Source organism: Lynx canadensis, chromosome F2 (assembly GCF_007474595.2).
Source record: "Lynx canadensis isolate LIC74 chromosome F2, mLynCan4.pri.v2, whole genome shotgun sequence".
Lineage (NCBI taxonomy): Eukaryota > Metazoa > Chordata > Mammalia > Carnivora > Felidae > Lynx > Lynx canadensis.
Genome location: NC_044320.2, coordinates 34,181,869 through 34,195,393, shown reverse-complemented (window position 1 = coordinate 34,195,393; position 13,525 = coordinate 34,181,869). Strand labels below are relative to the sequence as shown.

At 37.6% G+C, this 13,525-nt stretch overlaps 1 protein-coding gene across 1 annotated transcript in view; it reads left to right on the top strand.

Annotated features, from left to right (window-relative positions):
- DCAF13 (DDB1 and CUL4 associated factor 13) overlaps positions 1 to 11,781 on the top strand; it is a 28,925-nt gene extending 17,144 nt beyond the window's left edge. Inside the window, exons 8-11 of the mRNA XM_030303940.2 lie at positions 3,552 to 3,716; positions 8,592 to 8,727; positions 10,149 to 10,312; positions 11,011 to 11,781. Coding sequence (XP_030159800.1) covers positions 3,552 to 3,716; positions 8,592 to 8,727; positions 10,149 to 10,312; positions 11,011 to 11,098 — 553 coding nt within the window. The 3' untranslated portion in view covers positions 11,099 to 11,781. The remainder of the gene's footprint in view (positions 1 to 3,551; positions 3,717 to 8,591; positions 8,728 to 10,148; positions 10,313 to 11,010) is intronic.
- Positions 11,782 to 13,525: the final 1,744 nt, after the last annotated feature.

Sequence of the window (13,525 nt, the reverse complement as noted above, 5' to 3'; positions counted from 1 at the left end):
TGAACCATACATGTTTTAATAGAAACTAAAAATATTTGCCTACAGGGGTACCTGGGTGACTCCGTTGGTTAATAAGCGTTTGACTCTTGGTTTCAGCTCAGGTCATGGTTTGTGGGATCCGGCCCCACATCAAGCTCTGAGATGACAGCATAGAGCCTGCTTCGGATTCTCTCTTTGTCTGTCTGTGTGTCTGTCTGTCTGTCTCTCTCTCTCTCTCTCTGTCCCTCCCCTGCTCTTCCTCCCTCTTTCTGTTTCTCTCTTTCTCTCAAAATAAACATTAAAAAAAATATTTACCTACAAAATCTGTAGCTCTTCACAAAGCTGATGCTCATGTAGTCATGTTATCAGCGTCACTATTACTTCAGCAAGACAAAAGGAAAAATACAGTTTCAATTTTTACCCTAACATTTACAGATATGTTATTCTATGACTCCACGTAAAGGTGACTTAGCCTTACATTTTTGACCTGGATGGAATTTTATGATCCCTATGTATCGCCTTAAAACTTGTCAAGGCATTTCACATTGGCTGTCTTATGTTATCTTTTCAGTATCCCTGTAAGGGAGGTAGGACATGTATGTTATCCCCTTTTTAGAGATGAGGATGTTAAAGCTGGGAGTTTAATCTTAGGGAGGAAAAAGTGTCTTTTCTTTTCTTTCTTTCTTTCTTTTTTTAAATCCAAAGCGTGTGTTGTAGTGTAATGCTTGTGGTAGATTCTTAACACATGTTTTTTTGAGAAGTTGGAAGTTTCTCATTGGATTGAACTTTATATCTTCTGTATTTAAGTTCTTTGTTCTTTCCACTATTATTATTTGTGAAAACATAAATTAGCTCAGAAATAGGATTTATTACACGATGTTTTAGTGGTACCAACTAAAAACATCTATTATGGTTTTCTGTACTCAAACTCAGTTGAATTCTCATTAGCAAGGAATATCAAACCAAATTAATTGAAGCTCTTTTAGCCTTTATCAACGTTTTGAAATTAAATGGCCTTATTCCAGTTAAAAGAAATAATATTTTGCTGACCAGCCTTATTAAGGTTTCTGAAGTTTGTTCTAATTAGCAAGGTACCTTTTTTACAGACCCCTGGACTTTCTCCATTCTTGCCTTGGAAAGAATTTCATATGGCACCTGAAACAAAGAGCACATCGCTTATAAGGGGTGACTGTTTGACTACTATAATTGCTCTTACTTGAAAGTGATCTTGCCATAGTATATATTTTTTATATTTTCTTTCTTTTATTGCCTGCTAAATAGTCTAATAACTCTGAATTTGAAACGCAAGTTGAAGTCTAGACCCAACCAGTAACTGCTGTAGAAATTTGGGGTAGGCATGTAAACTAACTTGTGCCATAGTCTCATCATCTATAAGATAATAGAGTTGAAATAGATGATCCCTAAAGAATCCTGTAACACCAAACTTTGTGTATGTAAACATTGTCTATCCAAATGGATTCATTTGCTTAGATTTTGAATAAGTTCTTAACATTTTTCTTGGGTAGAGATTAAAACAGAATTTACTAAAAAAACAGAATATGCTGAAACAAAGCAAAGCTGGTTGACAACCACTGCTCTAGAGAAGGAAAATAAACAAAGCAGTTGTCAACTCAGAAATGTAACCTCAGAGATCAGTATGACATTGGCTGACAATCCTGTGGTATGTTGGGGTATTTAAAGTTTATTTATTTTGAGAGAGAGGGGGAGAGAGAGAGAGGGAGAGAGAGAGGGAGAGAGAGAATATCCCAAGTAGGCTTCGAGGCTGATAGCGTGGAGCCCAATGCAGAGCTAGACCTGTGAGATCATGACCTGAACTGAACTCAAGAGTAGGACATTAAACCGACTGAGCCACCTGGCACTATGGTTGAGAGATTTAAAAAAGAACAATGACTTGTCTCTTGAGAATTTTATGTTATTGGGGATATTTTGTCAGTAGCATGAGTAACTTCTCGCAACAATTGTGTTAAAAAAATATTCTTTTTGAAGTGTTACATCAATTTTTTAAACATTTTGATATAATATTGGGCTTATTTAAAAGTTGCAAAAATGTTATGTGGTAGCCAGCTTCCCTTAATGTTAACATCTTATGTAACCATAATGGAATTAGGAAAACCAAGAAATTAATATTGGTACAGTACTATAAACTACAGACTTTATTCCATCACTAGTCATTCCGTTAATATTCTTTGTCCATTCTAGGATCCAGTGCAGGATCCCATACTGCATTTGATTGTCATGTCTCCTTTGCTCAGTTTGTGACTGTTCTCAATCCCCCCAATCTTTTATGACCTTAGTACTTTTGAAAAGGATTTACTTGTCAATTATCTTGTAGACTGTCCTTAATTTGGGCTTACTGATGTTTTCTCATTATTTAGATTGAGATTTTGCATGTTTTGCAAGAATACCACAAAACTGATGTGTCCTTCTTGGTTCATCACTTTGGGGTACATGATGTCACTCTAATTACCGGTGGTGTTGATCTTGATCACTTAGGGTGGTATCTGCCAAGTTTCTGCATTGTAAAGTTACTATGTTTTTCCTTTTGTAATTCACATTTATCTTTGGGGAGATACTTTGAAATTATGTAGATATCCTGTTTCTCCTCATACTTTTGCTCAGTAATCTTAGCATCTTGAAGTGTTTTGATATTTGGAACTTGACTACAGTAATGCTCTGTTATTATTGTCCGTTGTGCATGTTGGCTCATTTAAAGCATTATTCTTTTAGCTATTGATTAAGGGTGTTTAAATCTTGAAAATCATGTTTTTGTTTTTTTTTTTTTTAACCAACCGTGCATATAGTTTTCTAATTTTAGTATGCCCTTTGGAAAAGCCATGGTCACTCTTACATATCACTAATAAAAGTGGAACTTTATTGGAAATGTTTTGTCAACTTAAAAATCTTAAAAGTGCTCTTGCTTTTGGATTTAGTAATTTACTTATAGGAATTTGTCCAGATTTAACTAAGTCTGTTCCACTCAAAGATTGAATTTCAAAAATTCAAATACTGGTATTTCATTGAAATATTATTTAAAATTGAAAGTTGGAAATTTTTTATTAACAAATTATAAGCAAATGTATTTAAATAAATTTTTAAATAATTATATTCTTTTAACTTATTTAAATAATACGTGACCATAAGTGCTTATAATATGCTACATGAAATATGAGACTACAGAGCTTTATACAATATTATCAATTTTGTTAAAAGTATGTGTTTAAATATTAGCATGGTGAAAAGCTTAGACATAATTACATGGCACTAACTGATACTCTCTGGGCGGTAGAATTAAAGGTAGGTTTTGTACTCTGTACTTTTTTGAAAGTTTCACATTTTCTACAATGAGATTTATGTTTATGAAGATAAAGGTGTTTAAGTGTAATCTTAAGGAATAAGAAAAACTGGTAGTATTTTTCCCAATCCCTTAGCTTCCATGTAAAGAGGCTGTATATTTAGATGTGCGTAATTTGGCTAATGGTCTTAGTTTCATTAGTACCACATATGCTTCTTTATAGACACTTGTATGAAATAATTTAAAAATTCTTTTACAGCTTATATACTTTCGATATGCGTGCACTGGACACTCCTGTAATGGTACATATGGATCATGTATCTGCGGTGCTTGATGTGGATTATTCTCCGACTGGGAAAGAGTTTGTGTCTGCTAGTTTTGATAAATCTATTCGAATCTTTCCTGTGGACAAAAGTAGAAGCAGGTATGTGACTACCAATAAACCATTTGTTTGATTTTTTTCTTGTCTTCATCATCAGTCCTTTATCTTTTTTGAAAGGTTATTTGGTTATGTGTATAGGGTAGAATTCAACCCAGGTATTGTGACTTGGGATACCAGCTTGCACTGTGTCATCTATGGGCAAAAAGCCTACTGGGCAATTTCTTTCATGGAATAGAAAACCTAATTTCCTGTGTAAGATAATAGCCTCGTGTATAGTGTGCTGTGGTTTACAAAGCACTTTCATGCATATTCTTGTTCTTTGGTAATGCTTTATATGTGTTGGGGAAGCATATGCAAAGCAAAACCCAATTAAGCTGGAGGAAATTTCCCCATAAAAAATGGTAATTAGGGAGCCTAGCTGGCTCCATGCAACTCATGATCTCAGGGTCATGAGTTTGAGCCTCCTGTTGGGCATAGAGATTACTTAAAAATTTTTTTGTTTTAAATGATAATTAAGATGCACCTAGGTAGCTCAGTCAGTGTCCTGCTCTTGATCTTGGCTTAGGTCATGTTCCCATGGTTCATGGGATCGAGCCCCGCATCAGGCTGCACAATGACTGCACGGAGCCTGCTTGGGATTCTATCCCCCTCCCTCCCTCCCTCCCTGCCTGCCTCCGTCTCTCTCTCTTTCTCTCTCACCCCCCTCCCCCACTCATACACACATGCATGCTCTCTAAAATAAAGTTGTAAAAAATGATAAAGTAGTATAGTGGTGTTGCTCACATGTGAAGATATGACTGTCTGCATTTTGATACAATAATAATATTGATACTGAGATTTAAAATTAATCCAAGTGAACGTTCTCTCTAAAATAGCATATAAATATATATATACAGCACATGCATACATAGACATCTATACGTATACTTGATTGAGTGTCCTACTCTTGCTTAGTGGAATTCAAGCTCAGTAGGGAGAAGATGGACTTGCTGAAAGATAACAGAGTGATTGGAGGTAGGAAAGGAAAGGAGAGGAGTGATGGAATCTGGGAGAGGAAAGAAGACAGAACGTGTGTAATGAGGGCGGAAGCTGATGATTTGTGCCAGAGGGCAGCAACGTGGAGCTGGTAAAGCAGTTTACCCAGCTTCGTAAAGATTGATGGTAGCAGAGTTGTTGGGGGATCCTTCCTTCACTTAAAAAAAAATCTAGAGATTATTCACTTTGGTGTTGTAATGACACAGTCTGGAGAAGTCTCACCATTTTAGTGCAGTGATGAGAATTTTGATCACTACTTCTGCTGATAACTAGCCTAGCTTCTACAGTGCTGAAGCTTTTTGAGTCTTTTGAAAGAATGACGTTCGTTTTCAGAGGCATGTTGTGTCCTTCTCCTGATTCACCATTGTTCTGTTCCAGCAGGGTCAGCACTAGGATGCATCTGAGTGAGGTGCCTTGGTGCAGAATTCAAGGAGGTACTGGTTGTTAGGGGTGTGCAGGTGCCAGCCCCGCATCTGTACTGCACCTGCTTCACCTTAGTCCCAGCCTTGTTTCAGAAACAAAAGATCTTTCAGATAGCGCCTCCTGACAGTCCAGCAACTCATCCACACCTTTTTCGGTGATAGCCAGCCTGCTTTGTTTAACTCTTTGGTGTTTTTACTTGCGATAGTTGCATCTTTCTACCCTGTAATTTGTGGGGTCCATACTGATTCCTGACCCTTTTGGTATCGTTGATTACCAGCGTATCATTGTCATCATCATTGTGTATCTGATTAAAAAGGTGCTTGGGGGTGCCTGGGTGGCTCAGTTGGTTGAGTGTCAGACTCTCGATTTTGGCTTAGGTCATGATCCCCCAGGATCGTGGAGCCCGGCATCGGGCTCAGCGCTGAGGTGTGGAGCCTGCTTAGGATTCTCTCTCCCCACCTCTGCCCCTCTCCCCTGTTTGCCTGCTCGCTCTCTCTCTCTCTCTCTCTCTCTCTCTCTCTCTTTAAAATAAAAAAAATAACATTAAAAAAAGATGCCTGAATCAAAAGCATATTGACTAGAGTGTTGTGATGATTTTGATCTTCCCTCCATCCTCTCCACTGTAGAACTCCTGGTGTTGGTTTCCGTATGGCTGTTGCCTCGTTTACAACTTGATATTCTGCAGACTGTCATGAATGGTTTGTTGGGATTATTCAGTCAGGCCCAAGGCAGGGGCGATAGTTTCTATTCTTACATTCCTAGAAGATACCAAGAAGCAAGGGAATGTGGCCTTCCATTATTTTCTTTGCATCAGAACCTCCAAAGGTGGTAGGACAATACTTTTCTAACATGATGAATAAGCAGGCACAAAGAATGGGAAAAGAACAAACAAGAAAGACAAAGAGCATTGAGGATGTTTAGACACCTATGATCTCAAGGCCCTTGCAGCTGAGTTCAAGCTGAATTATTGCAAAGCCACTGTGGGCAGCCAAATGTAGGTCTATCTAAAAAGCTCAAGTAATTCCAGACTTGTATGGAGTAAGGAATTATGCCCCATTTCCAGGGAATTGTCTGTCTACTGATGTTGTTTGGAGATTTTTGTAATCACAGTGGTAGTATATGCTACTTGTTGGATTTAGATGTAAGTGGTATTTCTTCTGACCTTTGCCTTCATCTGCTTAAAAGCTAGTTTGAGTTAATTCTGCGGTCTGCTCTATCTGGTTCATTATAAACCCTCAAATAACATAGCTAGTGCTTTGAAGAATCTTTATTTTTAAAATGTTTTTCTTTGAAAGACCTTAAAATGGTTAAAGTGTATTTTTAAAGTAGACTTTTAATAGATTATTAAAAACTACAGGTACGTCAGTATTTGAAATCAGGCTTTTTTCCCCCCCAAAGTTTATTTTACTTATTTTGAGAGAGAGAGCAAGTAGGGGAGGGGCAGAGAGAGAGGGAGAGAGAGAATCTAAAACGGGCTCCGTGCCGTTGGCACAGAGCCCAACACGGGACTTGGGGCTTGATCTCATAAACTGTGAGATCATAACCTGGGCCCAAACCGAGAGTCGGATGCTTAACTGACTGAGCCACCCAGGTGCCCTAAAATTAGGCTTCTGTTGGGATTTCATTCAATATTTACTAAGCAAACAAGTAAATGACTGGCATTCACATGGATTAATTTTTTTTTTAATTTTTTTTTTTTTTTTTTTTTTTTTTTTTTTGAGAGAGAGAGAGAGAGGGAGACGCAGAACTTGAAGCAGGCTCCAGGCTCTGCATTTATTAGCGTGCAGTGCTTGAACTCACAAACTGTGAGATCATGACCTGAACTGAAGTTGGATGCTTAACTGACTGAGCCACCCAGGCACCCCTCACATGGCATAATTTGACTGTATACTAAAGAATATAAGTTTTTAAAATGTATTTATCTCCTAACTGTATCACGTTTAGTGAGCTTCGTAAACATGCATAAACAAATCTAGAAAAACTCTGCATAGTTTACCATTAAAGAGGATCTATTTTGGTTAAGTAATTAATCACTAGATTTCACTGGTCTAATACATGAAGAGATTATTTTTAATGGTTACTGAAGCCTGATTGAATTTTCTATCATTTAAATTCATTATATTGCTAATGAAAAAAGGAGCCTCTTAAATAGGTGAGATTATGAGAACTGAATCTTATAAAAGCAGAGCATTGGAAGGAGAAGAAAAAGTCTATCTCCTCTAGTTTTCATTTTCATAGGATATTCTTTCTAACCGTCCTTCCCCTTTCAGAAGTAGATTTCTTAGGGTTTCTGTATATGTTCACTCAAGTGCTTAAAACATTTCCGTTAGAAACAGTGTAAAAAACTAGTTTTGTGAGTGTATTTCAGATATTTTTTATAAATCTGGATTCTGTTTAGTCTGGTCATCATGTATGAGTATTCTTTTTCTGTGCAGAGTATGCTGAGTTTGTTTCCTTTCTCACTCGTCTGCGTTTTGAATCATCTAACCCAGATGTGGAAAATTCATTTCTCCAAAAGCCTCTATTTTTCCTGACCTTGTCTTTTACTTGTTTTTTAATGCTCTCTCAACACTTCCCAATATAGTGTCTTCTGTGAATTCACTTAGCATGTTTCACAGCCTTTCCAGATAGGTATGATATTTTACATCTCCATTTACTAAATGATTCTTAACTCATCAGACACTTCTGTAACCCTCCCTTTCTGTTCACACATGGAAATCATCCACTGTTACTTCATTTAAGTGAGCTTTTTAAACAATTTGACCAAAACAGAAATCAGACATTAGGCTCAGCGTATAAGGATGTGCTCTTTGAATGCCATTGCATTTATTTTATTTTCCAGTAAAATGGGGGGGAAAAGTGATTGTTCACCTGCATTGATTTGGAAGGAGGGAGATAATTGATTTCTTATTTTAAAAAAAAATTTTTTTTAATGTTTGTTTTTGAGGGGGGGGGTGGGGAGGGCCAGAGAGAGAGGGAGACACAGAATCTGAAGCAGGCTCCAGGCTCCGAGCTGTCAGCACAGAGCCTGATGCGGGGCTTGAACTCACCAACCGCGAGATCATGACCTGAGGTGAAGTCGGACGCTTAACCACTGAGCCATGCAGGCGCCCCTGATTTCTTATTTTTAAAAAACTGTAGCTTCAACATATTTTACTTGTGTTATCAGTCTTCAGTAATTTTGTGAACTTTTCTGGGCATCTAGTTTTGCTTAGTTAGTTTATATTTATTTTTCTTTTTGGATTGTAATTTCTCTGAGGACAAGAATTTTTTTTCTAACTCCTTAGCACTTAGCATAGAACCTTATTATATTAGTTCAATAAAGGTACATAAAAATTAATCTGAATTTCCCTTTTATATTCTCTTCAGACTCAGAAATGCTACCCAGATACTTGATGGGCAGTGGTTAAAGAAACTCTGTATCAAAATCCTAATTTTACCTTAATTCCTCTTCTGTAGGGAAGTCTATCACACAAAGAGAATGCAACATGTTATCTGTGTAAAATGGACTTCTGACAGCAAATATATTATGTGTGGATCTGATGAAATGAACATTCGTCTGTGGAAAGCTAATGCTTCTGAAAAGTTGGGTGTGGTAAGAGATCCCATTTTCTTTCATTGTCGTAAAGCTAGTTTCTAATTTAGTGGGTATGGTTATATTGTAAGGAGAATTTATTTGAAGTACTTAGATCAAACTGGCATAGTTGTGATAAAAATGTTAGCAACAAAACAGACAAGGCTGCATTGAGATTTACTTTTTTCATGTTACAGGCACCTCAGAGACCTTTGTTAATTCAAATGTTTGGTAATATTTGAGTCTTCCTGATTCTTTGTTTTTTCCTTGAGATGAGGAGAGAAGGTGTAGAGACTAGAAGGTTAGAACTGAGAATGCCTGTTCTGTTAAAGGAATAGTAATCAGACGCATCAAACGCTTCAAGTCCCTGTTGAGGTCTTTTAATATCAAAGACAGTGAAACGCTAACTTCAAAAAAAAATACAGAAAGCTTCAGACTATAAAAAAAAAGATTGAAAGAAGCAATAACAAATATTATCATTGGCTAGCTGTCTCTGGGTTATGGGGTTATGGTTGGCTTTTGTTTTGTTTTTGATGCTTTTCTAAATGTTTCATGTTTAATATTATAAACATTCAGAGTGTTTATATCAGCAACAAATACTGAGTTTATTTTTTTTTTATTTTTTTTTTTTTTAATTTTTTTTTTTCAACGTTTATTTATTTTTGGGACAGAGAGAGACAGAGCATGAACGGGGGAGGGGCAGAGAAAGAGGGAGACACAGAATCGGAAACAGGCTCCAGGCTCTGAGCCATCAGCCCAGAGCCTGACGCGGGGCTCGAACTCACGGACCGCGAGATCGTGACCTGGCTGAAGTCGGACGCTTAACCGACTGCGCCACCCAGGCGCCCCAACAAATACTGAGTTTAAAAAGGAAAGGTTAAGCGTGAGTTATTTTCTCCTTAGCTCCAATAGGAAAATCATGATATGATAAACGGCTTTTAAAGACAATTTTATTTTAGGTTTAATGATTGGGAAGTATTATACTATGCCTAGTTTTCAATTCATTGTAAGTTCCTTTAAATCATATCATCCTTAACATTGTTAAATGAAGCCTTATTATTATAGAATTGAATGCTTTTTTTTCCTGTGTTCAGAAGTTATTTTCACCCCCCCCCCAAAATGTTGAGGGATTAACTTAGGTGCTTTCTATGTTATTTATGTCTAGAGAAGGTCCAATTCAGTGGTCCACACAGCCCTACTTCCTCAGCACCGATGTTGTCACTTGGTGGCATCTGTCTACATTGTACATACTGCCCAAAAGGAAATTCAGTGTTAGCAGGGATGGTATTTCTAACCTGACCTCGTAAAGGGTAGAATTACATTGGCAATTTCGGTTGCATGTCCTAGAAGTTTAATTTTTGTAGGAAAGGGTGCTTCCTAGCTTTGTTATTTGAAGAAAAACAACACGGCATTCATTGAATTATCAAAATACATTTTTCCAGCTTACATCACGAGAAAAAGCAGCCAAAGATTACAACCAGAAATTGAAAGAGAAATTTCAACATCATCCTCATATAAAACGCATTGCTCGTCACCGACATCTACCAAAATCCATCTACAGTCAGATTCAGGAACAGCGCATCATGAAAGAAGCTCGTCGACGAAAGTATGATTTGGGGCATTTGATTCTATTTCAGTACCCTTTTCTAACTTCCCCCTCTCGTCTCACCGAAAATAAACCAAACCCTGCCTTTCGAGGGAATAGTTGATGTTATGCATTAGAGATGTTTTTGAACACTTCCCTGAGCTTTTATTATTTTTTTTTCTTTTTCCTGGTAGAAGGAAGAAGCAATGATTATCAGAGAATTTTCATTACCTAGTTTTGAAATTATGTTGAAAGGGCAACCAGTAAAACTGAATTCCATCAAAATAAGAAAGCATTTCTGCTCATACTAGAGACACTTGTAAATCATGTTTTAAAAAATGATTTCTAATGAAGCTGTAATTAAGAGGTATTATATATTTTCCAAGTTAAAGAATGCAGAGAACTCATAGCATCCATTTCTTAAATAAAAATTTTCTGATATGCTTCATCATAGAATTGTGGATCTAAAGCAGAGCTCCCACCGCCAGTTTCCTCGTAGAATTATATAAAGGACACTGTTATATAATAAGAGAAGCAATTAAATAAGTTAACAGAAGTTGATATCTAGGTACTTTTTACCCAGTCTGATTGTGAAAACATTTTTTTTCAACAGGGATTTTTTTAGTGAAAGAAAAGACTGATTTTTCTGAGACAGTTTTTTTTGGTTAAGGTGATTTCTCATAAGCTTGCTTATATATGTATATTTTGTTTATTTCTAGGGAAGTGAATCGTCTCAAACATAGCAAGCCTGGATCTGTATCGATTGTGTCGGAGAAGAAGAAACACATAGTGGCAGTTGTGAAATAACACTTGGTATTCCTACCGATCCTGATACATGATGATTTGTTACACTTTGATTTGCAAATGTAAATAAAAATACTGGCTCTAGAATAATAACGAACAGTTCAGTTACATGTGTAGAGGAAGTAAAAACTGTCCTGAAAGGTGGCCTCGTTGATAATACTGTCCGACATTTTATTCTTGATCTTCTTTCTTATGTCATTGAAGAATACAGTATTTGCAAACTAACTTATTCCTTTTAGAAAATGCGGATATACTTTCACTTTGACCTATTATTATAGATATACTCTGTGTTTGAATTTACATTCAAGACCAGACATCTCTTTGGTTACCTTTAATATTACTTTGGATAATTAGTGCAATGATTCTTCCTATGATTATACATAATATGGGGAAGAATTATGTCAGAACTTTTTTCAGTTCAATTAATTTTCTGTGTTTTATTTGTATTTGGCTTTTTGAGACCTTAAAGATGATCAGCTTGAATTTATATAACTTTTTAAATAATAATTACAGTTTATGGTCAAGATAATAAAACATCCTTTATCTCAGCATTATAACTTTGATCCACTTCTGCTAAATGATTTCTCTTCAATCTTACTAAATCATAAATAGTTCTTTGTGCCATATGTTGCTTTTTTTAAAAATTGTAGTTTAATAAACTCTATTATGAATATATATCACCTCAATTTTAGGAAATTTTAAGTAGAGATTTATTTTAAATACACAAAAATAGGGACACTTGGGTGGCTCATTTGGTTGAGTGTCTGGCGCTTGATTTTGGTCCAGGTCATGATGTCACAGTTGTGAGAGCAAGCCCCATGTCTGGCTCCATGCTGAGCATGGAGCCTGCTTGGGATTCTTTCTCTGTCCCTCTGCCTCCCCCTCCTCATGCTCGCTCTTTCTCGCTCTCTAAAATAAGAAAAAAATTAAAAAAATAAAAACACAAAAATCTACGTTCAGGAATGCATATATATGGGGGGGCCTGGGTAGCTTAGTAGGTTAAGTGTACGACTGTTGGTTTTGGCTCAGGTCCTGATCTCACAGTTGGTGACTTTGAACCCCACATTGGGCTCTGTGCTGACAGCACAGAGCCTGCTGGGGATTCTTTCTCTCTCCCTCTCTCTCTGCCCTTCTCCCGCTCCTGCTCTCTCTGCCTCTCAAAATAAACTTAAAAAAAAAAAAAAAAGAATGCATACATTTGTAGTAAAAATGTAAACACACGGGGATGATAAAGATCAATATCCCAGCGTGGGAGGAGGACACAGGGTGAGATACACAGGGGACTTCAGCCCTTTTACTGAGGTCATCTCTTAAGTTGTGTGCTCATTCTATTTTTTATGCTTTCTTGGGTATCTTGAATATTTTACTATATTTTTCTTAAAGCTGAGAAGAGATCAACTCTCTACCTTTTAATCCGTATGATCTGTTGTAGGCCTTAATGACTTGATTTTCAGATGAACCAAGTTATCTTGTGCACCTACACTGCTATTAGTTCAGGTGTTAGTTTCAAAGAAATATGCAAATACTGATCCAAAAACATGAGCCGTGGTTAGTTTGAAGTAGTTCAAGAAGCAGATGCCTAAATGGAATGAGATGTGCAAGAGATTTATGGGCAGGGACTGTCTGTAAAGGATAAAAAGGAGGGAGCAGTACACAGGGAGAGCCTTGTGTCTGGACTGTAGGCTTGACACCTGTGACAGAGGAGGAGGAGGAAAGGAGGCCTGGGTGGGAGGAGCCTCAGGCTGCGGCGTGGTTCTAAGAAAGGTCGTGCCAGGCTGAATGGGTGGTCCTGGAACCAAAGTTGCTTGTCAGAGGAGTCCTGTATTCAAGAATGGGCCAGCACTAGTATCCTCACTGTGCTCAGTCAGTGGCAGGGAGCGGCCGTGGGGAAGCATGACCTTAACAGCAAATGCAGTGGTGGCAGCCATACTTCTGCAGCCGGCTCTTGAAGGAGCTGTGAGCAGAGCATTTCTATTTTTCGCACCTCTTGTGCCACACAGACCCAGTTCTTACAGGTTTGGGGAGGAACTCCTCTGTGATTTCCATGCACCTCTTTTAGAAGAAGGAGTCTGGTTGAATGGTGAGTAACCCCTGCCTCTGAAGAGCCATGACTGGTATTCATCTTCTCTGTCTTCTGTCATCTGTTTTAAAATGTCCTCATTCACAGCTATATCACCTTCGCAAGTTTTGGTGGCTAATCTAATAGTGTGACGTAAACCTTTATTCCTGAGGAGCCTGAACCTTTGGTACTCGTATCCTTCTCAGACTGGGGTTGCTGCACATATCCATTAACAGCTGCTGTGAATCAAGGGAATACCAGCAGGCACCAAAGGGGTTGCCTGCATTCTGTATATATTTCTTCTATCTCCCCCCAGCTGCCTCTGGTCAAAGTCAATTATTTCTTCCAGCAGGCTGACCACTCTTCTAGCC